This window comes from Dipodomys ordii, unplaced genomic scaffold, assembly GCF_000151885.1.
Source record: "Dipodomys ordii isolate 6190 unplaced genomic scaffold, Dord_2.0 Scaffold17, whole genome shotgun sequence".
Lineage (NCBI taxonomy): Eukaryota > Metazoa > Chordata > Mammalia > Rodentia > Heteromyidae > Dipodomys > Dipodomys ordii.
In genome coordinates, this window is record NW_012267233.1 from 7,954,528 (window position 1) to 7,980,110 (window position 25,583).

General features: G+C 41.6%; 1 protein-coding gene across 1 annotated transcript in view; it reads left to right on the top strand.

Annotated features, from left to right (window-relative positions):
• Positions 1-25,583, top strand: part of Dpys (dihydropyrimidinase) — a 72,802-nt gene that overhangs the window by 41,361 nt on the left and 5,858 nt on the right. Inside the window, 1 exon segment of the mRNA XM_013012585.1 lies at positions 21,473-21,680. Within this exon segment, the coding sequence (XP_012868039.1) occupies positions 21,473-21,680 (208 nt within the window).

A 25,583-nucleotide genomic window follows, 5' to 3' on the forward strand; every position in this document is an offset into this window, starting at 1 on the left:
ACACACACACACACACACACACACACACACACACACACACACACACAGAGCAATCTAACAGCAATTTATCATAGATTTATAGGGTCATTATGATGATTTCTTTGCAAATGATAGTGAAGAATCTTGAGGAGTGAGTTCTGCTGAACTAAGTTATTTTCAGCATTGTAGTTTGGACAAATTCAGCCTGCTGTGGAGCAACTGGGGGGACAGTATCACAGTGGAAGGACAATGGCTTTGGGATGAAGTTATTACTCCTACTTACAAGCTGCATGCAACCTCAGGCACATGGAATCTATTGTATAACATTGTTTCAAGTATTTAAGATCAGGCACATAAAATACTTGGCACATAGTAGGTGGGTCATTCATTAGATGGCTCGATATATAACAGGTGGTCACTTTGTAAAATTAGCAGAGCAATGACTAGCCTTCAGTTGTCACTCAGAACCCAAAGATACTGGAATTATATTTCATACAAAATCTTCACCTTCCATTTTACTTGTGCACTTCCTATTTTCACCAAGAGTGACTAAAATTAAGGAACTTGGATAGATTCTTCTGGCTAACACACCCTGCTGATAACAGAATTCTTCAATGTCCCTAGAGCTGACACCCTTTAAAAATTATTTGCAGTGAAACTGTTCAAACAAACCACCAACGATTCATTTTGTGGCCTTCAAAAGACAGCTTAAAAAAAAAACAACCAAGTTTGGTCTCTGCATGAAAAAGAGCTAGCTTTGCATTACATCTGGGTTAAAATTCTAGCCACTATTTATTCCAAGTTGTTTATTTAAACATGTTCTTATGCAACTGAACCTTTCAAGTGAACTAGAAATGATTTCTGGGGACTGTACTACTAATAGCTGTGTTTTATTTTCCAAATGATAAAAGAAAAGCCGCTTAGAAATGAATCACAGAGGTCCAGTCTATCATTGATCATTTGCTTTGCCAGAGTAAGCATAATTTATTCTCGGCATTAAAATTGGGCAGAAATAAGCACTAAGGAGAGGTTCTATAAAAGACACAGGCTTTCCTAACTAAGCATCTGCTTTATTTTCATTCCCACCTGATACATTGTCTATGTTTTTGTCTTTGGCACTTGCCTTTCTTCCTGTATGGTTTCAGGTATTGTAAGAACTCACAGTTATTTGTTGAACAAATAAACCCTATTAGTTGTATACCAGTGAACAAATGTGTAAATTTTTTTCTGGACCTTGTTTACCTGCTCTTGGAACTGACTTATGATCCACATTTTACCATTTTTTAAAAAGAAAGAAAAAAATTTTTCTTTGGGCAGTCCTGGGGCTTGAACTCTGGGCCTGGGTGCTGTCTCTGAGTGCCTTTTGCTCACAGATAATGCTCTACAGAGCTAGCTCACAGCACTGCTTCCAGCTTTTTCTAAAATTAATTGCAGATAAGAGTTTCATGGACTTTCCTCCTTAGTCTGGCTTCGAACCACGATCCTCAGATCTCAGTCTCCTGAGTAACTAGGATTACTAGCCACCAGAACTCTTGACCGCATTCTCCCCCATTTCTCCTCTAGCGTCTCTCAAAACATGTTCTGCGGGTTATCAATTTTATTATTATCTGGGAATTAATTGAAAATGCAAATTCTCAGGCTCTCCCTGTCACCTGCTGCCTCAGGGATTTAGAGGTGACATAATCCAGTCACGTTTGTTTCAGCAAAGCTCTACAGGAAGTTCCGCTGCTCACTCAGGGCAAGTTCCCCTGGTTTAGACTCATAGAGTAAGGTAAGACTTGGAAGCTTGCAAAGTTGCTTGTAACTCAACTCCCAGGTCAGAGTCCTCCTTACCCTTGCTGTTAGGAGATTTACTACCTAAGTAGTACAACTCCCTAAGATGTACAACTCTCTTTTGGTCTCTACTCCATTTTATTTTAGTCTACATCCATGAATTCCATCTTTAAAACCCATATATTGGGCCTGGGTCATGGCTGGGGATCCATATCATGGATGGAAGCAAATGATACATCTCAATCCCATTCTGTACCCAGGCAGTAAAAGCAGGGCCAACAGAGCTGGTAACTTCTGCTTTTTGCTTTAGTCACTATTTTGTTCTGTTTTCTATTTAAGTGTTAGGTATTTCCCTTTATTTGTCCCTGGATGTATTTGATGTAATTAACAATCATCACAGTAGTTGAAGAAGTACCCAGGACCTCTAAACAATATTAAAAATACATTTTTTTCACACTGGCTATTTTTTTGCAATATGGTCTTAAAGTTTGCCCAGGCATGGGCCTACACCATAATGTTCCTATTTTATGCCTCCCACTGTTGCTGAGATGATAAGGAAGAGAATACTACAACTTATTCTGTTGAGATGGAGCCTCATGAATTTTTTTTTTTTGCCTGAATTGGCCTGATTCCAGCATCCTGGTATCAACCTCTTGGGTAGCAGCTAAGATTACAGAAGTCAGCCACAGGCATTGGCTTCCTATGAGAATTTGTGTGTGGAGGGGGAGGGGGCCCTGGGTGCTAGCCCATTGCTTTTTTGCTCAAGGCCAAGAGCTCTACTTTTTCACTACAGGTCCACTTCTGGAATATGACTAGTTACAGATAAGAGTCTCATGAAGTTTCCTGCTTCAGTGGGCTTATAACTATGATCCTTAGTTATCCTTAGCCCAGCTACTCTCTTGAGTAGCTAGGATTACAGGCTGAGCCACCAGCATGCAGCCCTATGTAGATTTTTAAAGACTCTCCATGATGAATTGAAATTAGAAAACATACTGAAATTAGAAAAGTCACTAAAACACACTGAAATTAGAAATGCACTATGAACTCACAGTCACATTTCAGTTAATGAAGAGGAAGATGAGAGAGTCTAACACCAAAAGATGCAAATGAAAGGTTGATGATAGAAAGAAGAAAAGCAGATAAACCAGACTTGAGGAATTGCCCTTGCCACAATCAAGGTTTGGGATTCTGGTATAGCTACTCTATGGGCTATATTTCATATTCTCTGAGAATCTAATTCATTATTTTGATAGTTCAAGTCCAAGAGTTTTGAGGCCAGGCTGGGTAACATACTGAGTGAAACCCCAAATATTTAAGCAAAAATACTTACGATGCTTTTTATGAGATAGGTTTTGCATGTTCACAGAATACAGAGGTGAATAAAATGCAATACAGCCACCAGGGACCCAGAGACTCGGACACTAAGTCATGTAGTACACAAAGAGGATACAATGAAGCATTTGTTTGTCACTGGGTTTCAACCTGTGCTTCTGACCTTCCAGATTTTACTTCTCCCTGTAGAGTAAGCCCACAGTTCTGCAGGTTCCCTGGCCAGATAGTCTACTCCAGAATCATAGCTAAGCCTGTGGGCCTAGAGCTGGGACTGTGTGTGGCAAGGAGATAATTGGAGATGACTCAGGCTTAGAGGTTATATTACCAAATTCTCATTCTTAGACTTGAGTCTGTACCTAGTTTGGTGTTGTAACTATCCACTTAGGCCATGAAATGTAGAATATTGGCATCTGCCCACATGTGCACAGGCATTGAACCCTTTCTGTTCATCAGGGATTCTGATTATAGCTGCCCAGATTTTGCACAAAATGAGTTCTTGGGTTCCTTACTCTCTTGACTATAAGCTGAAAGCCACAAATCCAAGGTCAGGGCTTCCTCACTGAGCTCCAGGACAACAGATTGCATGTCTGTCCTTGATTACAGGCGTGTACTTGGCCGGTGTGTGCACGCATCTCTGCAAAGCTGCCAGTGCTCCTGGACCTCAGTCTCAATGGCATCCTGCTGGCCAAGGGGCCCCTCTGGACACCAGAAAGCAGTTGACTTCTCAGTTTAAAGGAATTGGCATTGCTTGCAGAGCACCTACTAAATGCCCTCCCAGAAGAATTTGAGGAGGAGAGGCAGGGTACACTAGGTTGATTTTGCAGCTGTGGACTAGAGTCTCATTAAACCTAGTACCTAATTTCCTTTGTCTAACTGGATTTTCTCTTTGGCTGGGAAGCAAATGGATCAATATTGTTTTTTATGCTGTGATGATGTTGCCTGAAGGAAATTTTCCATCGGTTCACTGTGCCTGCCTTCGGTCCTGTAATTGGGGCTGCAAGCTGTCTGGGTAATGCAGGCCCGCCCTGGCCATGTGCACAAGGCCTGCCATCTGTGCGGGGGCCCATGGAGAGCACCTTCTGCAGGGGTCAGCAAGGGCCACCCCTCTCAGGGCAGAGCTTGGCTTTCATTCTGGGCTCTTTGCACATGTTTCTTTGGCTGTCTTCTAATCGAGCTTTGTTTTATGTTTTTCTTCTCTATGAAATCCTTTCTCTCTGCCTGTTCTCTAAATCCTTTTCTATATTTGTCATGCTCTCTGCCTCTCCAAATTTCTTAAAGGTGGTTTCTTTACATTTTCTGATATCTTTTCTTCCTGTCAGCCTCCTCCCCCCCCCCCTCACCTCATGATTCTGCCCTTTCTTTCTCACCAGGAAATGTTCCTGCTTTGCTCTCAGTTCTATTTTCCTGCCAGGCATTTAAGCAAAGATAAGATTCCGGAAGAAGAATAATGAGAAGCAATTTACACACACACACACACACACACACACACACACACACATACACACAAGATTGGAGAATTTATCTGAGCAGAAGGACTGCTGAATTCCTCACATGGTAGGAGGGAAAGACAGTACTAATCAATTACCTGTAAACAAATATTTGCTGCATGCTTTCTACAAATAAGACATTGTTCAGTACTCTAGGGGACATACATACAAGGGATCATTTCTGCTATTAAAGAGGCTGTGTTTGATTGGATAGGTAAGATGTGAACATGGAGAAAGAGAAATAATTTTTGGAAAAGAAAAATTAAACAGCTCATTATATCAGTATAAATGATAGACAATGGATTATGTGCTTAAATCCTTGATTAATGAGTGGTCCCAATAATCCCTTGAGTTCACAGAAAGCCAGGTTGGGTTTGGGAAAGGGCTCTGAGTAGGCAGATGGGGTAGGTGAAGCATCCCAATGTCAGAGGCACATGGAAAGTAATGAGAATGATGTACTTAAGGGATAACATAGACACTAGAGAGTGAAGAGAGCTGAATGGCAAAGAATTGCAGAGAGGATTAATTCTTGACCTATCTGCCAAGGGCTTTGGATGCTAGGTAAAGTACAGAAGCATTTCAGCTTGAGCTGAATGTCTTGGAGTGACAGTTTGAGTCTAATTCTGGACTTTCTAGCCTCTGCTTGACTCAAGGCAGAAAATGGCATTCTTGTATAAGAACATGGTGGTAAGGCAAAAGGGATCTGGAGACTAGAAGGATAGAAAAGTGTAACCAATGTGTCCTGGTTTGCCAAGGCCTTGGCCAGTTTACACACTGTCAATACCTTGTCCATGGAAATTCCCTGAGGCTAAGCCTTCCCTGTGACCGTTTGCCTGCCTGGAGAGAGGTGTTTGGTCAAAGGTGGTCTGTCTATATCTGACCATCACTAGCTCTGGGAGGTCCAATCTTATGTGTAAGACCATCAGTTGGGAAATCTAATTAAATATTAACGTAGGGTGATGGACTCGAGTGATGGAGAATGGTCAGAGGCTGTTGTTAGAATCTGGCTTGAGAGGATAAGGATTCAGGCAAGAAGGAGGTAAAGAAAATGAGAAGGAAAAAAAGGGCTAAAAATCACATCCAACAATCTAGAGAAAGATTGAAAGTGAGCCGGAGAGAAGAGACAGATGCCACTGCAAAAGCTTCATTCGTTCATTAGTCATCTACCTATTTACTGCATACCAGATGAGGTCATTACACTGTACTTAGAGGTGAGTGAAAATTTCTCACCCTAGCTGGGTGTTGGTGGTTCATGCCTGTAATCCTAGCTACTCAGGAGGCTGAGATCTGAGGATTGAGGTTCAAAGCCAGCTCGGGGAATGAAAGTCTCTTATCTCCACTAAACCATCAGAAAACCAGAAGTGGCACTATGGCTCAGGTGGTAGAGCTCTCTCCTTGAGCTGAGGGACAGCACCCAGGTCCAGAGTTCAAGCCCCATGACCCACAAAAAAAAATCTCACCCTAAAAGAATTGAGGATCTAATTGGTGAGGATGTGTGGCCCAATGTTTAAGAAGTATTTAGATAGAGCTGAAGGAAGTAACCAGAGTCAAGGGCAAGTTAGTTCCCTGCCTTCTGTGAAATGTGCACATGGTAATAATGGTACCAATATTTGGAAATATTGGAGGGAGATCATTCCTATTGGTAGTACGTGGTAAAACTGTAAGAAACATATCTTTCTAATCATGCATGCATTAAATGATGCACACTAGATATTTATAATTAGCAGAAAGTCAAAAGAAATGACACGTAGGATGTGGAATCCTAGAGAATAAATGTTTGGCTTGTGGCATAGCTTGGGCGTGTGCAAGGCTCTGCAGCACACCTCTCTCTCTCTCTCTCTCTCTCTCTCTCTCTCTCTCTCATAAAAGAAATGAACATTTTTAGGATAACTACAATAGTCCAGGATCCCAGTTTGTTCTGTTATAATTTCATTTCTTCTTCCCTGATGTAGTCTTTCAAGGTACATTGTGAATCACATTTTCACAAGAAGGCCCCTTTGATACTACCATGTGTAGGACCATTATCTATTTTTGAGATGATCCAAATGTGTTTTGGAATTCTTTGGTTCTCAAATATTCCACCTGATAGCATGGAGCAGTGGCCTCAGGGGGAAATTTTTTTCTGCCAGCTTTTATAGCCATGGGTAACTTTTATACTTTTTTTGTTATTTTAAAACCAATGTTCTGATTATTTCCATTAGATAGATGACTAGAAGCAGAATTACTCTTATAGAGAGTATGATCATTTGATACAGCACAATCTTTTACTTTGCCTTTGATTTTTTTCTCCTTTTTTTTTATAAGGGTAAAAATTGTTACCTTTCAGCTGCAATTGCATATATTTGAACAATAAGGAAGTTGAACACTTTTTCATTTGTTAGTCATTAGAATTTTTTCTTGTAAAGAAGTATCTATTCAAACCCACTGCTCATTGTTCTTTGGGTAAGGTATTATTTGTATCTTTTTTGAAATAGTTTGTCACATTTCTTGCAAACTCCCCAAGGACCTTTTGAGAAATAAATTGCTATGGTTATGTGAACATGATTCATGCTGGATGCAAGTGGTTTAAGCTTATAATATAAACCTACACAAGAGGCTGAGATCTGAGGAAGATTGACGCTCAGAGCCAGCTTAGGCAGACAAATCCAGGAGACTCTTTTCTCCAAATAACTAGGAAAAGCCAGAAGTGGAGGTGTGTCTTAAGTGGTAGAGCACCAGCCTTAAGTGAAAAAACCTGGAGGATATGAGTTCAAAGCCCAGTACTTCATACATACACACACACACACACACACACACACACACACACACACTAACACACACACAGAGTGACTTGAGTAAACTATAAAGCACTGTATGCATGCTACTATTATTGAAATGTTGATGACTCAATATATGTTAGAATCATGTTTATAGCAGTTCAGAAACATCATGACTAGAGTGTCAGCTTCGTGGGGGGCAGGGATTTCCATCTGTCTCTCTACTACTCATCTCAGCCCCTAGCCCAGAACCTGGCCCTGAGCAGGTAAACAGCAAGTACATGCTAAATGAATGAGTGATCAACTCAGGGACAGATAGCTTCCTATGTTCTTCCACCTAGATTATATCTCCATTTTCTTTCTTTTCTGACTAAAACCAGAAGTAAAGAAGGTTTGCATAGAGTGAGTAGGCCAAAGCTGTGAAATAATGCTCTTGAGATTCTAGATTTAAGAAACCCAACCCTTCTTTATGTAACACTATAAACCTAATTAGTAATTCTACCTCATTTAAGTGAGAAATCAGAGACAAAAAGAGTTTAATGATGCAAAAATGACTGTCAGCAATATGATCAAAGATCTGAGTGGTTGTTTTGTTTTTAATATGCCAGTATTTCTAATACTGCTTGAATATATAGCAAACCTACTACTACTTTTCATATATATGCCTCAAGCGATAATACTTTTCTGGTACCTCTGAGAATAATTTGTATGCAGGTTCTAAAAGAAAACATGACAATAGGTCTTAAAAGTTGACTCATTCTTCAGTTATCAGTTTAGGGGAAAGGTTTTCATAGAAATTTATGCTGATGAAGATAGTCTATTCAGCTATTAACTTCTTTTCTAAAGATATTCCTATTAAAGTAAAAAAGTGAAGCTTGTGCTAATCTCTAATTTTAATCTCTAGTTATCCTATTTTAAATTATGTTTTCCTCCTAAGGAACTCTGGTATTTCTAGAAGATGGGCAGAATTTATATATGCATTTAGCTGCAGACTTGCATTCTGCATGGAGGTCATAACAGCAACGTTGTATTCTAGCCACATAGGCTTTTATTTATGATTAGAGGTGAGTTGTGTATAAAAGAAGTATAAAGTAACTCTACTTCCATAGAATAGCATTGAGGATTAAATAACATGGTGAGGAAAAGCTTCTAGCACAGTTTAACATTTAAGTATGCAGTAAATGGAAGCCACACCTAGATATCTTTATTATCATCATATTAATCAGAGATGACTTTGGCCAGGGCTTCCAGCCACTGAAGAGTTATTAGTAAATGCAAGAAAGCAAATGAAGATGTCAAGGGTAAATGCTTTTGGATTCCAAAAGAGAAAGGAAGAGATCCCAAGCCACGGGCTGATGGCTTATGTCTATAATCCTGGCTACTTAGAAAACTGAGATCTGAGGATCATGGTGTGAAGCCAGCTCTGACAAGAAAATACATGAGACTCATCTCGAATTAACCACCAAAAAGCTGGAAATGAAGCAGTAGCTCAACTGATAGATCAGCCATGAACAAAAAAAGCTAAGGGGTAATGCCTAGGCCCTGAGTTCAAGCCCATTACTGGTACACACATACTGCACATGTGCATACACACACATACACAGATCCTTCTGATCTAGGAAGTAACTCAACCAGGCTATGTTAGTCAGTGCTCAATTTAAAGTAGTAGAAGCTACTGTGTATGTGTGTGTGTATACATACATGTATGTGTGCATATGCATGCATAACATACATGCGTACGACCTGGCCTTGTACAGTGGTAGGAGAGTTGTCTTTGCCTCTGATACTGGAGCAGAGGTCAGATAACTGGGAAGGGGAGATGAGGCTGATTCAGGAAGAGTGGGGGTAGGGCCAACAAGGCTGGGCTGGAGTCACAGCTCCTGTTCAAGGTTCCCCTACTTTTCATGTCTGCCCTTGGCCAAAAAGTGAAGCACACACACCTGACCCAGGACACGAGCCTCTGAAGGAAGCTGTGGTGCTCACCCTGCATCATGATCGGATCAGCAGATGCAGGTACACATGTAGTGGCTGCTGTTCACTCCACTCTGGACCCTCTGAAAGTGTGAGCGCCATTATCCTCAAGGGTGTCTGTTTCTAGATGAAGACATTGGTTCAGAGGTGAAGTCATTTGCTGGGTTCACCCAGTTTGGCAAGAGAATGGGGGGTGGGGCTTCCGAGGAAGCCTGGCCAACGGCAGTGTCTGCTCTCGGGCACTGGGCACTGCTCTGCAGCAGCTTCCACAAAGGGCCGTCAAGGAACAGCCGACAGCACAGGACTTGACGCTTGGTCTCTGGAACCAGATTGAGACTCAAGTACTCTCCTTGGTAATCATGTAGCCTTGGGTGAGCTCTATAGCCTTGGTTTGCTTTAGTGTGCTCATCTGACAAATGGGATGAATGATAAAACCTTTATCAAAGGGGCTACGTGGAGTCAGCAAGTTAATATGCGTGAATTCTTTGCAAAAGTGCCCAGCATTTTAAGCATCGCTTAAGCTGGGCTATTATTACCCCCAGTTTGCTCAAGTCAGCGCTTCTCTGGGTGTCTGGTTGTGGCTCGTCATGGGTGCCGAGTGCTGCTCCCCTCCCAGTTTCTAGGTGGGTGATTTTTGCCCTGAGGCTGCTCCATGAAGAAGCTGAGTCAGGCTGGCAGTCTGCACTTCTGCAGCTTTTCAGCCTCCCTATCTTCAACTACAAGCCTGGTGCCTGCTTAGCAGTATGTTAGGACCACATTGGCCCTGATACCCTGCAAGCCAATGGCTCCTGATGTTTTTGAGAAACAGGTGCTTTTGGGATTGGGTCACATGATTTCTGATTGGGACTCTGAGTCTGTGCATCTGTCTCTGACAGAGCCTCTAAGATGCTCTATTTTAGGCAGGTGGATGAGATGCTAGAGCATGCCAGCAGAAGGAGATGATGAGCTGTCCAATCACCCAGATGGAAAGTCATTCATGGCCATGAAAATTCCAAGCATTCTGGGGAGTTGTTTCAGTAAGTGAAGAGCATCACACCTCATTCATTCTTTGAGCCAGGGTCACAGTGGCAGGAGAGGGAGTGAACAGGGCCAGCACCCTCTTCTGTATTTGATTTCTGGTTGTGGACTTAGGTTCCAGGTAACTCAACCTCTATGAGTCTCCATTTCGTCACTGGTTAAATGGTGAATAGTAATGTGGGCTGTTAGAGACTAAAGGAGACATTGTAGATCCAAGTACTACTAGTATTACAGATGCTCAGCCCTTGCCTGGAACTTGTTGTAGTTTTTTGTATCCTTCTGTTTTCACAATTTTAGTCCCTTTTAAATGGATTTTCTTGCTATTCTTTTTTATTATGTTATTGTTTTCTGTACTTCTCCCCCTTTTTCCCTTTTTGTTCTTGTTTGCCATTTCTCCTTTATATTGGTCTTGGACTTCCTGTTTTAGGTCTTCTAATTACTCCCTCTAGAGCTTTGTATTTTTGTTTTGCTTTGTTTCTACTACTGGGGACACTTAGAGCAGACAAAAACCAATCTTTGTGTGAAGGGCCAAATAGTAATTATTTAGGCTCTGTGAGCCACAGAGTTTCTGTTGCTACTGCTCCTGTCTGCCATTGCAGTATGAAAGTGGTCATAGACAACTAAGTAAATGAGTGTGACCTTCTAATAAAACTTTATTGATACAAATAAGCTGTGGGCCAGATTTGGTCTGTGGGCTAGGTGATATAGTTTGTCAACCCCTGGTTTACAGATTAGGAGACTGCAGATCCCTTTCATTAACTATCCAAGGTCAGCTCCTGGATAGACAGACCAATTCCAATTCATACCAAGACAGTTAAGAAGGCTTTGGCACTTTTATAACTCATGGTCTGTTTTTTCCACAGCCAGTTCCTCAGACAGTGAATCAACACAGGATTGGAGGGCTGGGTACGATGACATATGCTTGTAATTGTAGCTACACATGAGACAAGTATAAGAGGATCTTAGTCCTCTGGCCGAGGTGGTTAAAGTACAAGACCCTTTCTGAAAAACAAAGTAAACATCAAAAGGACTGGGGCAAGGCTCAAGTGGTAGAGCAACTTCCCTATCAAGTGCAAGATGCTGATTTCAGTTCCCGAGACAGCCAAAAATTAAAGAGTGATTGGAGAAGCTCGCCTGGGCTAAAGAGACCCTATATCCCCCACAAAACAAATAGTGACTGATGAAGATTACTTGGCTCTGCCCAGCTGAATCCCATTCAAGTTTAAAGGATTCTGAATGAATTCCTTTCAGGATTTTAAGTGGGTCTATCAATTCAAATCCTACTGATGGCTTTTGAGCAGTCAGCAGTAGGTGAAACTTCCTAGCTGTGGCAGGAGTATTGTAAGCATAGTGCCTGTGTGTGTACTTTGCTTGGTTAGTGACTGGCTCAGGCGACCTCCAAATGAACTTGCAGATTGAGGTTAACAGGAGCCACTTTTCATCACCAAAGGGAAGGCTTTTCACACACCCGAGTTCGTGGTGTGGCTTTGCTCTTTGCTTCCTGGGTCCTGGACAGTCTCACCTCTTCCAGCCTCAGTTTTCTCATGTAGTAATAATATCTCATGTTTTAGGGAAGGATTAAATAGGATAATGTTTCAAGTGCCTAGCATAAGAGCAGAGTCCATAAATATTTGTTTTGACTAGGAAATGAAAATTCTTTGGTGAGGGTCATTCAGTTTGCTTTGTAGCCTTCTCAGGAGTGCTGGGGTTCAGAGCTTGAGTCTCAGGATCGCTCAGCTGAAAATTCTCTCTTGCTCTTAAAGGAGATGGAACCTATCTTGTAGATTTCACCAGGCCTTCAGGTTTCTAAGTCTTTCTGAATTTCATGGTTATCTGGCCTCGCTAAGCAAGTTCCTTTTCTCTTTCACTAGCACACCTCACTCCCAGACTGTGGAGAAAGTAGTGTCTGGTGTCAGATTGGTCTCACCTACCCTGATGATGCTCCCTAACACCTTTTGTTCCCTTCGGTAGGGTATTGGTGGCTTGTGCCTGTAATCCTATCTATTAAGGAGCCTGAGCTCTGATGATTGCCAACCCAGGGAAAGGAAGTCTCTGAGACCCTTATTTCCAATTAATTACCAAAAGCCAGAAGGGGAGTTGTGGTTCAAGTGGTAGAGTATCAGCCTTGAGCAGAAAAGCTAAAGGACAATATCTAAGCCTTGAGTTCAAGCACTAATACCAACACACACACACACACTCACACACACACACTCACACACTCACACATACACACACAAAATAGGTCATCTTCCCTTCAATAAGAGAGGGGAGTGAAGTTTAGAAGATCCCTAGATAATTCTACCCATGCAGATTCTTTTCCTATGCCCTCAGTTGGGAGCCTAATTTCCTTTTCTATACTAGTTGTTTCCTTTCTTTTCCAAAACCTGGCATTAGAGCTGAACATAATATAGGCATCCGACCTTATTGTTACTTTCAGAAGGACATTACATGGGTTAGCCAATATTTCTATGTAAAAAAGATCCTTTGCTGCTCACGTTATGCTGATGAGTCTGTTAAGCAATGTCATCTTGTCAAAGGCAAAGTAGCTTGCCAGGCAGGTGACAATAAAATGAGAAGACTTATGCATATACCACCTCAGGAAGTTATTTCCAACTCTTATCAATATGTCAGGCCAATTGGCTAGATTTCCAAAAGCTAATAATCATCCCTTACCTATAAGCACTTAGCTGTTTAATATTCATAGGACATTCCTCCTAGTATTCATGCTAGCATGGCTGATTCACATTCAATTCCTTTTCCTTCAAGACACTGAATTATTTTTAGTTTCCTACTTTCTGAAATCTAGTGGATAGAACACGAACTACTTTATGTTAAATAGTTATCCAGAAATTTACTACGACCTTATTTTCAGATAAACAATATGCATGTAAAATGCCTCTACTTGTTCGGTTCTATGTGAGGCGCAGGAGCAAAGGACATGGTACCTACTCTAAGGGCAGATTTGCAGCATCTCTACCCAATTCCTCCTCCTAGAATATACACCACCATCCACGGCCTGGATCACCTGGCTCCAAGGACAAAATGATGGGTGATACCAACTGTTTATTCCTTTAAGATAACTCTTTAGCAGTGTTTTAATAAACCTACATGAAATGTTTTGTCATCCACAGAGCACCAATAGAGTTCCATGTTATCATCCAATTTAGATTTAATAATGTAACTGGAGCAATTTCCATTTTCTCCTCTGTAGGAGGTAGGTGTGGAAGTCTGAGTGGAGAGAGGATGATTGATGGGTGCAGTGAGTGGCAACTCTGCTTGGTAATGACAGGGAACTTGGAGTAGCACCAGTTAGCATTTCCAGAGCTGTAGTCGCTCTGCATCTCATTTATATAACTTGTCATGTCCAGGAAATTGACAGAAGACGTAGCTGGAAATAGGCTGTTGGAACACGCCTCAGAAACGGGGGAAAATCTGCTATCTTGATCACATTGAGAATCACCAGTCAATTTCAGCCTAGGGAAACTTTAGCAGCTTCTTAAATCCTTGGTGCTAAACAGAAAACAGACCAAGGGAACATGGAATGAAAGAGCTGAGTCCCGTTTGTTTTCTGGGGATGAAGAGCATTGTTGTTCACTGAGTGACCTCCGGGAGGCACCCTACAAAGCTTTGAAAGGGCAGTAAGAGCCTGAGCCCTGAAGCCAAAGGCCTAACTCACATTCCTGCCTCTGTTACATGAAAGCAGGCTATGTACCTTAGGGTACATGATAGATCTTCTTTTTGAACCTCAGCCTCTTTTATCACATGGGGACAATAATCATGCCTCCCTCGTAAGGCTGTTGGGAAGATATAACAGGATGAACTATCATTATTCAGTGCCAAATGTGCAGGTATCATATAACATGGAGAAATGCAGTCTCATTTTAAAAACACCACTAATAGCCTTGACATGAGTCTATTAACTTTTTTTTTTTTTTGGTTCTCATGGCAACCAGATAAGAATCCATCCTTGCCAAAACAATGACTGATTTGGAAGAGAACATACATTTCTCTGGGGTCAGGAAGACCTAGGGTACACTCAGCAGTGCTCTTCCCCTCCCAGGGATGCTCTCTGCATGCACACGGGCAATGTCGCTGCCTCCCCCAGGCTTTGCTCCAGTGATTTTTCTCATCTGTAAGGGCATGAAGCTCTTTGATAGAGAGCTATTTGCAAAGGGACACAATGTGTTTCTGTAGCTGTGATGTGGGTAGTATCAAAGCTATTGATTAGGAGAAACATAGTTTAAAGTTCTCTTTGGGGCCTCTGCTTCCCAGCTGGTGTCAACCTTGCAGATTGTACTGTGAAGTGGGATGCAGGGTGACAAGGGTGACATCTCGACAGTGAGATATGCCTGTGACACCTCTCTCTAATCCAGATTCACAGTGAACTTGACAAAGGGCAGCCTCTCCCTGGGGCAGGGTGACCAGGAAAACACCTTTCCTGGGAATCTGCTAATGAGGAGGCAATGGCCCAGGGACCCAGAGAGAAAGAATTAATCATTTCCTGTTCTTCTCATCTCTACCCGAGCAGAGCAGCAGGTCGGCATGATAGCTTTTCTGTAATGAGAAAGAAGGTATTTCTCCCAAAGGCTTCTCTGTGCTTGTTTGCATACTGTTAGATTTGAAAACTATTTGATCATGTATAGTACAGTTCGTTTTTACTCACAAATGGAATGAGAGCATCTCCTCCTGATTACTTCTGTCCTGCAGGCAGGCTTTGTTAAAAAACCTTCTCAGTTCTTTCTGAGTCACAGACATTTTGGGACTTTGCCTTAGAGACATCCATGGGCTCTTAAAAAAATTGCTACCTATTTTTAGTACTCATAAATGGTACATATTTATATGTGTTACAAATAAATTGATTGCACATACAAATAATGTTCAGTGTGGTATTTTCATACATGGCTGAATAATACTCTGCATACACATATTTTATATATATATACACACACACACACACACACACACACATATATATATATGTACATTCTCTTTATCCATTCACCTGTTCGTGAATATCTTAGGTGATTAAGAATATCTTAGGTGGTAAAGGACAGAGAGAACCCCATGGCTGAAAGATTTGCCAGCCATCTCCTTAGAGGAAAGCAAGTTTCATAAAGGAAAACAGGTAGCAGATAGTGAGCGAATGAGTGCAGAGGGATGAAACTACAGTGTTGCCACCTTGTCTGCTTTAGGACAGGACTGAGTGGCCCACAGAATCGGCATGGACATTTGCTAGCATGAACTCCAGTGCTGCTGACCCTTATAATGATGCTGTCATCCCTTTGGCTGAGTCTGGCTTTTAGCTTGAGCCTGAGCATGTGGGTTCTCTCCTGCATTCAAAGAAATGTCCACTCGTGGCACGATGAGGAGCCTACCAGCTCTGCTGGAGAGGTGATACAAGCTGGAACATGGATTCACACCAGCCCAAGGGAAACCTTGGAGGGAGCGTCCTTGGAGAACTTATAAATATGGGGGATGTTGTATTATACCACAATGAAGACACAGGAATTGTTCAGAGAGGGGCAGGCCTAGTTCTGTGTGCTCTGTGGCACAATCTGAGACACAAGTCAAAGGCCGTGGATAGTACTCACTCCTGTCCAGGGCATCTCCCAGGGCAGTGCCTGGTGGGCATTCAAGAAAGGACTCAGATTTATACCTTTTTGCATGTGTGCCAGTCCTGGGGCTTGAACTCTTGGCCTCGATGCTGTCCCTGAGTTTCTGTTCTTTTTTTTTTTTTTTTGGGTCCGGTCGTGGGGCCTGAACTCTGGGCCTGGACGCTGTCTCTCAGCTCTTCAGCTCAAGGCTAGCACTCTACCACTTGAGCCACAGTGCCACTTCCGGCTTTTTTTCTTTTTGTTTATGTGGTACTAAGGAATCAAACCCAGGGCCTCAGGCATGCAAGGCAAGCACTCTACCACTGAGCCACCTTCCCAGCCCCCTGAGCTTCTGTTCCTGTGTGCATTCATCCTCCAGGAAATTCTCGCCAAGGCAGAAGCCAGTACCATGCCTTCCCATCTCCTCCATAGCTGAGCTCATGAGAAGAAGATGCCACAGGAGCTCATCCTGGTGAGGTGAGGAAGATATCTCTGTGTTTGGAGCTGAGTGACAAAGGTTCCAGTAGTGCAGCCATGGCTTAGATCTGTGTCTAGAGCAGCAGTGGGGCTGTCAGCTCAATGGCGAGCCTGGGGCATAGGTCCTGGCTACACAGACTCTCAGCTTAGTCTTCTAGACCTTCTGGAGATTACATAAGCCATCCAGCATCTTATATCTGATAAATACCTCTTCTATTTAACCACCCAAGATAGACTGCTTTTCTGCCTGCCTGCCTCTTTCTTCTTCTCCTCCTTCTTTCTTTTTCTTTCTTCTTTCTCTCTGTCAGTCTTCCTCCCTCTTTCCTTCTTTCTTTCTTCCTTCCTTCTTTCTTTGTCTCTTACTCTTTCTTTCTTTCTTCCTTCCTTCCTTTCTTTCTTTCTTTTCTTTTCTTTTTTTGGTCAGCCATGGGGCTTGAACTCTGGGCCTGGGCGGTATCCCTCAGCTCTTCAGCTCAAGGCGAGCGCTCTACCGCTTGAGCCACAGCGCCACTTCTGGTTTTCTAGTGGTTTATTGGAGATAAGAGTCTCACGGACTTTCCTGCCCGGGCTGGCTTTGAACTGCGATCCTCAGATCTTAGCCTCCTGAGTAGCTAGGATTATAGACATGAGCCACGAGCGCCCAGCTTTTTCTTTCTTTTTTTTCTTTCTTTCTCTCTCTCTTTCTTCCTTTCTTTTCTTCCTTTCTTGGGCTGGTCCTATGTTTGAACTCAAGGCCTGGGAGCTGTCCCTAGTATTTAAGCAATTCTTCATAATGTTTATGCATCATGATATTACATTGTTTTTACTGTTGAAAGTTACTAATTAAATATGGAAAATATAACAATGTTTTTTAACTCTCTTATGAAAGAGTTACACATATCATGATGTTTTCCACAGGGGAAAGTGGTTTCTATCTCTCAGAGACTCATAAGGTACTGAACTTGAAACCTTTCTTTTCTTTTCTTTTCTTTTTGGGTCATGGGGCAGCATGGGTGCTGTCCCTGAGCTCTTCAGCTCAAGGCTAGCACTCTACCACTTGAGCCATAGCACCACTTCTGGTTTTCTGGTGGTTAATTGGAAATAAGAGTCTCACAGATTTTCCTGCCTGGGCTGGCTTTGAACCACAATCCTCAGATCTCAGCCTCCTGAGTAGCTAGGATTACAGTCATGAGCCACCAGGGCTTTGTACATATTCTTAAAAAGTTCTAGGGGAGAATTACCCAGGAGCAAATAAGGAAACAATATATGACTGTAGATTTCTTATTATTGATAATATTGTTATTACCAAATATTACTAGGTATCAATGAACAAGTGCTTCATATGATTTGGTAAGATGCAGCTAATTACATGTTACTAATTAAGTTGTGCAGCTCACCAGAAATATCAAGTTCTGAACAGAACTTCTAGATTGGACGTTGACTTACTATTTAATTCTATTTCCAAAGCACAGTCACGTCTCAGAGGACAGCAGAGCAGGGAGGAAATCAAGCTGATCTGACTATATAGAAGGACAAAGCATGAAATCCCTTTTGTTGGGTCACTTTGTATTTGTAAAACACAGGGGATCAGAGTGTACAACACTTAGGGTAATGAGCCTGTTCAAAAGATGATTATAATATTCTTAGATGGGGGCTGGAAGTCTAACTCCATACTAGAATACTTGCTTGGCCTGGCATGTGTGAGACCCTGGATTCCATTCTCAGCAACAAAAAGAAAAAAAAATACAACCTAAAACACAAAACTTGGATGATACTAACATTCAGGTGGAGAGATGCTCACTGTCATACTGGGTCATCAAGGTTAACTTTTGGAGAGCAGCATTTTCTCAAATCCACTTTGATTCAATCATAAAACATACATACAGTGGGGTCGATACAGGCGCAGGGCTTTTGGTGATCAGCTTAGGGCAATTGATTGGCCATCACCTATGACATTGATTGCAGTGAGAACAGGTCTGGATTCTCAGCAGCTTGCAGGGAGGGAGGGGGCAGGAGGGAGGAGGGCATTCAGGGTAAAGAAAGCTGCAAAGCTTCAGAAGTGTTGAAGCGCCTAAGAATGGGAGAATTACAGCTCCTGGCTGGAAGGAAAGAGTTGGGTAACGAATGACACCCTTGTCAGACACCTTCCAATGTGACAGTGGAAGTACATTCTTTCTGTGGCTGGTGATAATACCTAGGATTTGCATTTTTGTTAACTCGACTTCATTTCCATAATACCCTATTATCAAGAAATTGCATAGGTGTTGTCTCAATTGTCCACCTTCTTTTGCTAACCCCAAGGATGAGAAAGTCAAGGTAATGACCTGTATTTGGCAGGAGGCAGAGAAATCTGATTGGACATTTTTTCTGTGTCAACCTACAATTTAAATCACAGATATAATCAGAACTCTTGAGGAAATTCTGAATCCTCCATGTGCATTTTTCTCAGACCTCAAAAAGTTCTTTGCATGCTTCCTGTTTCATCTTTTCCTATGTACATGTCCACATGTGTGTGAATTTCCCTGGTAGAGGTAGTGCTCAGCTAGTAACACAAACATGTCAGAAGATAACTGCACATCAAAACGCCATTGTTATTGTAGACTTTTTGAAAAATTCAAGTTTTATCTAACTAATCAAATGTTCTCTGATGACTCTTTAAAGCTCAGTCTAGGAAAGCTGTGCTTGGCATTGTAGAGATTAAATATGTGCTTGCACTGGAGACTCCTTTTTCTTTTTCCCATCATGAATATTGCTTTTTGAGAGCAGTTTTTTTTAATTTTTAGGTATCCATATTGTGTATAGTTATTGTTTCAAGCAGGAAAGTGACATAATGTTGTGTGTGTGTGTGTGTGTGTGTGTGTGAGAGAGAGAGAGAGAGAGAGAGAGAGAGAGAAAGATATCCTGGGACTTGAACTCAGGGTCTGGGTGCTGTGATCAAGGCTAGCACACTTGGGCCACAGGTTTACTTCCAGCTTTTCTGGTGGTTTAATTGGAGGCAAGAGTCTCATGTACTTTTCTGCCCAGGCTGGCTGCTTTGAACCTTGATCCTCAGAAGCTAGCCTCCTGAGTAAGCCAGGATTACAGGTGTGCATCACCAGTGCCTGGCTCTGCCTTTCATTTTTAAAGGATCATTTGAACAATTCTATAGAGCGGGTAAAAGAGGCCAGGAAGAGGTTTCTGGAAAAGTCTATAGTGAAGAGGTGATGGTGTGATAGCCGCTAAGTAGTTGCAGTGGAGAGGGAGAGGAGAGGGAAGGTTTGTGATTTTGGTGGGGGACGTAGGACCACCAAGCTTGAGGAGAGATGAGAAAAGAAAACGGTGCTGTCACTGACTGAGATGAGATGAGAAACTCAAGGGAGGAGAAAACGCTCATGAGGCATTGCCGACCAACATTCTGTGTGGGCAGATTGAGATCAGAAACCAAATCAGAAGGTGGATAAAGGAATGCAGAAGCAAAGAGCAGGCAAGTGTTTTCTTGTTCATTTCAAAGTCTGCACACAACACCTAGGGGTTCTCAGCTTAGTTTCCCCACATTAGGGCTTGGGGGCTTTCAGCTGCTCTTCTTCGGACACAGCCTTGAGAACTTCAGTGGAGCATTACCTGAGAGGGATTATAGAAGTTTCTACTAGAACCCAGACTATACGCATACTGTTCACTGCTGCCAGATTTTTCTTTTCACTTTTCCATTCAATGAGACTTAAGGAAAGGAAGCACTCAGCATTCCCAAATACCCAATCTGGAAGTCACCAATCATATTTATGAGACTGAAAAGTGTCAATAAGCTACTGAGATAAAACAATCCTGCTGTGCGTGTATATCCAAAGTATGTCCAAGAGACACCTGTGCTTCTGTGTTCATAAGAGTCAAGATTTGGAATCTACCCAAGTATCAACCAATGGATGAATGTACAAAGAAAATATGGGGGGCTGGGAAGGTGGCTCAGTGGTAGAGTGCTTGCCTTGCATGCATGAGGCCCTGGGTTCAATTCCTCAGCACCACATAAACAAAATAAGCTGGAAGTGGCACTGTGGCTCAAATGGTAGAGTGCTAGCCTTGAGCTGAAGAGCTGAGGGACAGCGCCCAGGCCCAGAGTTCAGGCCCCATGACCGGCAAAAAAAAAAAAGTAAATGCATATAACTATTGATAGAAAGTATAAAATAAAATAAAAATGTGCTACCTAGAGTGATGATAAATATACAGACATATGACATAGAATATGCTAGTAGAATAAATTTTAATACACTTGGTTATTCCCATTGTCTTCAAGTTTCTAATTTTGCCACAAAGGGGAAATTTTCAGAATATTTTCCCTCCATCAGCACTAAATTTAATGTGTGTGTGTGTGTGTGTGTGTGTGTGTGTGTGTATACCAGTACTGAGGCTTGGACTCTTCCTAAGCTTTTTGCTCAAGGCTGATGCGCTACTACTTGAACCACAGCTCCACTTCCAGCTTTTTGCTTGCTGGTTAACTGGAGATAAGTGTCCAACAGACATTCCTGCCTGAGCTGACTTGGAATCGCCATCCTCAGATCTCAGCCACCTAAGTAGCTAGGATTACAGGCCTGAGCCACCAACACCCAGCCTTCAACTCAATTTGATAAGTATGGAGCAGTGATGGCCTCTGGGAAGGCAGGAGGCGTGGGACCTGGGCAGGTGCTGAGCAGCCCTCCACTGGATCTGCAGAGAAGTTCCGATTCACTAGAGCTGGGGGTCAGGTCAGCGTGTTCATGTCAGGTCAGAGACTCTTGTGTGTTTGAATGTGTGTGATTAAAAGATGGGAGAATGCATCGCTTGTTAACATGTCTAGAAACTTAACCGTGAGGGATGGTGCCCTTTTCCCACCCACTCCATCCTCATTTATCACCTTAAAGAATGATCTCTGGGGCTGTTCTCTTAGAAAATGTAATTACTCTGTAATGAAATGGTAATGCCATGTTCTATTCTTAAAGTCACTCGTTACAGTGATGAAGCGATGACTTAATGGAGTTGCTAAATTTTCTCCTAAGTCATTCTTCTTTTAATATGTTCTATTTCCTCAAATGAGCTTGTGATGGGCTGTGTCTTTTTGTTTGCTTATTGTTGTTGCTGTACGTTTTTACAAACACAGGACTATCTCAGCCCAAACTCATCATCAAGCCGTCAACTTCAACATCTTTGAGGGCATGGTCTGCCATGGAGTGCCGCTGGTGACTATCTCCAGAGGCAAAGTGGTGTATGAAGCTGGAGTTTTCAATGTCGCTGCAGGAGATGGGAAGTTTATTCCCCGCAAGCCATTTGCTGAATATATTTACAAACGAATCAAGCAGCGGGACCAGGTGAGTAGCGCCCAGGTAGACTAGTGTTGTGGGCTGGATTGACATCTGCTCCTGGGTATCTGGATGATGGTGATAGTGTTGGTGATGGTGTTGTTCCCACTCAGTGGCTTCACATACTCTTGTGTGTCAGGATCGAGGGGAGATGTGATAGGCAGATACTCATATAGGCACACATCTCTAGCCCTAACTATTGCACAAATGGAGATCAGGGGTTTTGTTGTTCAACGCTAGCCCAAGAAAAAAAGTTCCTGAGACACTCCTCCATCTCCCCCCAAAAATAAAAACGTTGGGAGCTGGTGTAAGTATCTATCTTCACAGCTACACAGGAAGCACACACAGAAGATGGTTACACAAGGCTGTTAAGAGCAAAAAAGCAAGACTATCTATGAAAAAATAATGAAAAGCAAAGGGTCTGGGGGCAAAAGTGAAGAGAACTTGGCTGTCAAGCACAAGACCCTGCGTTCAAACCCCTGTTCTGCGCCTGCTCCACCCCCACCCCAAGTGTCCCAAAGAGAAAATCAGTAGAAGAATGCATTTTCCTTTGTCGATAGGTATCTATGATGGCCTTCCTCATGTTTTATCCAGCAGATCAGGGCCTTTGGGGGCCTCTGGCAACTGTGTTAAATAGAGTTCTCTCACATATCCACATGGCTAATGGTGAGAAGAAATGGGAGGGAGCTGAAACAGCTACTGGAGGTGCGGCCTTCCTGTGAACCCCGAGTTCAGTGCTCAGCCTATTCCTTTGCTCCCTGTGGTTGAAAGCTGAAAGGTGCCATCTCATGATCACCAGCTCATGATTGCGTTTGGGTCAATATAGATCTAAATATGAATTCTGCTTTCCCTCCCACTTTCTAGCTATGTGGCAAGTTCCCTATCCTTCATTGTTGGGATGTTTTCTCATCTGAAAAATGAAAACATTTCCTTCCTAACAAATTATGAGACTCAATTAAGATTTTTTTTAAAATATACGTCACATGGTAGGAAATCAGGAAATGTCAGTTCTGACCCTTTGCTTTCCCATTTTGGTGAGCAAATCATTAACAAAGGCCTCCATGTTTGTGTAACACTTCTGTGTTATAACAGAGACATTTTTTTAAAGAGGTATTGATTTTATCTAGGGCTTTTACATTCTTTTAGTTGATACAGAGTTTTAAGTAGTCTCTAAATTTTACTGTACTTAACATAACTAAATATTGGAATTTTCCAGAGTAAAAGGAGAAGAGAGGTAGCCCCGTGTTCTTTCTCAATCCTATATCACAAAAATAGACGATGGCTGCACGAGTGGCCTAAAGAAGACCGACATTCTGCTTCCCAACCAGCAGTCTCACTCTTGTTTCTTGTCTGGCCAAACAGACTTTGTTACCTTTGATTCTCTCTGAAGTGTCCCTTGCTTCTTTCAGCTTTTCAAATATACATGGATTTTACTAAATTCTCCAGCTGTTTTTTAAATTCATTTCACTTAGTCCTTGCAGTCTCTTTGATTTCTCCTCTAATGTTTTGTGAATTTTTTTACTTTGTTTTCTCAGAATCCAGCACATAAGATTCTTATTAAGCACACACATACACACACACACACACACACATGCACACGCACACATACACACACACACATACACACACACACACACACACACACAGTTCCTAAGATGTTGAATAGGTGTTCTAGAATGCTTACGTTGAAATTCTTAAATTAAATATAACATGCTACAATTCTTGGGGTCTCCCCACTTTCTTTTTTAATATTTTTTTCTTTTTTTAATATTTTTGGCATTGGAGATCAAACTCAGAGCTATATGTGTGTGTGTGTGTGTGTGTGTGTGTGTGTGTGTGTATGTGTGTGTATATATATATATATATATATATACTACATATACATATACATATATATATATATATATGCCTGGCAAACTAATTCTACCACTAAGTTATATCCCAGTTCTGTGATTCTATATGTACTATATTTCAACTGAAATAGATGTGCTTAAAGTGCTGTGGAGTTAATTTATAGATGTTGACCCTGGATCTAGATGTTTTTGAGCATCTGTGTGGTAAACTGCCGTATGACTAAATGTGAGGCATGTTTCTAAGAGCTCTGTCTTACTGCCCCATTTGGAAGGCATGCATTTTCTCTCTTATTTTACAATTAGAAAACTGAATCTTCAAAAAATTATAAAACTTCCAGGCACTGGTGGAGCCTACAATCCTAGCTACTTGGGAAAAGCTGAGATCTGAGGATCCGGGTTGGAAACCATCCTATTCAGGAAAATCTGTGAGACTTTGATCTCCAATAACCACAAACACAAACTACAACAACAACAACAACACCCTCCTCTCCCCCCCCACACACAAATAGAGCTGTGGCTCAGATGGTAGAGTACCAGGTTTACCAAAAAGTTAAGGGACTGTGCCCAGGCACTAAGCTGAAGACCCAGGTAGTATGTGAAAGATCTGACCAAGAGCCCTGACTATACGATACCAACAATTGTATAGTGAAACAATAAACTATACTGTACTTGAGTTAAATAAAGTAATAAGCAAGAAATTAGTCGGTGTTAGATTTGGGAACCAAAACCAAAATCTTTATTACAGATTTATAAGAAATTGGTTCATCCATGAGGCTGTAGAAAGTGTGGATTGAGGAAATTATAAAGAATAGAAACAATGGAGCATGGGTGATAGATGTACTGCTAAGTATACAGATTCTTTGAGGTCAGTTCCAGTTGGTCATCACCAGAAGTGCTAGACTAGCAAGGACACTCCCCAGGGACTATATTTAAATAATAGATTTGTCTGAGGAAAAATGTTAAGGCATCAGATGTATTCAAATGGTTGGTGCCATTAGTTCTTTTCAAATTATTTGTGTTTTGCTGGAAGAATTAATGTCTACATCATTTTTATGTGTTGCCTATCACACTTTGGTTCTTAATATTTTCTTCTGATATTAAACTGTCAAGGCATTCTGTTACATTATTTTTAAATAGCAATGGATAATAATTTTATTATTATACATTGTTTTTAGAACACTAATGGCCTAGAATCAGTATTATATTTAATCTGTACATTCACATGAAAGAGATTATCATGCTCATTCTCAGCTTCCTAATAAAATAGAAAACTGAATCTCATTTAAAAAATTAAGTAATTTTGATAGGGTAAGAAGTAAACATAAGAGCCAAAATTTGTGATAAGATCTTTTTTATTCCAGTGTACCATAAGCTATCCACAGAAAAAAGAATAGAGGGACAATAATTGTGAAATTCAAATTCCATTATTTTAAAAAGGTACTGGGAAATGAAAAGTTTCTGGAGATGTTTCAGACCCCTCTCCTAATTAGGCAAATATAGAATAAAAATATGACACTAAGGTTAAGAAAATAAATTGTCAGGAATGCTAGATTTTAATTTCTCATGAGGTTATCAGAACTGTTCCCTTGGTTTTCATTTAAAATACGTGACATTTCTTGGGCTGGGAAGGTAGTTCAGTGGTAGAGTACTTAACATGTATAAGACTCAGCATTTAAACCTTAGAATCCCAAACAAAATTAAAATACTTCAACTGCTTTATGAATGAGGTTAAGAATTTGAAGGCAAAAAGGAATAAACCATAATGTATATCCTTCTTTTCTGTTTTTCTCCTCCCAACCATTAATTACTTCTAATTCCGGACTCTCAGAACATAAACTACAGCTGGGACCAATAGCTCACACCTGTAATCCTAGCTACTCAGGAGGCTGAGATCTCAGGATTACAGTTCAAAGCCAGCCTGGGAAGGAAAGTCCATGAGACTCTTTCTCCAATTAACCACCAGAAAACCAGAAGTGGCCCTGTGGCTCAAGGTAGAGTGTTCACCTTGAGCTGAAGAGCTGAGGGGCTGTGCCCAGGCTCAGAGTTCAAGCCCCCCCCC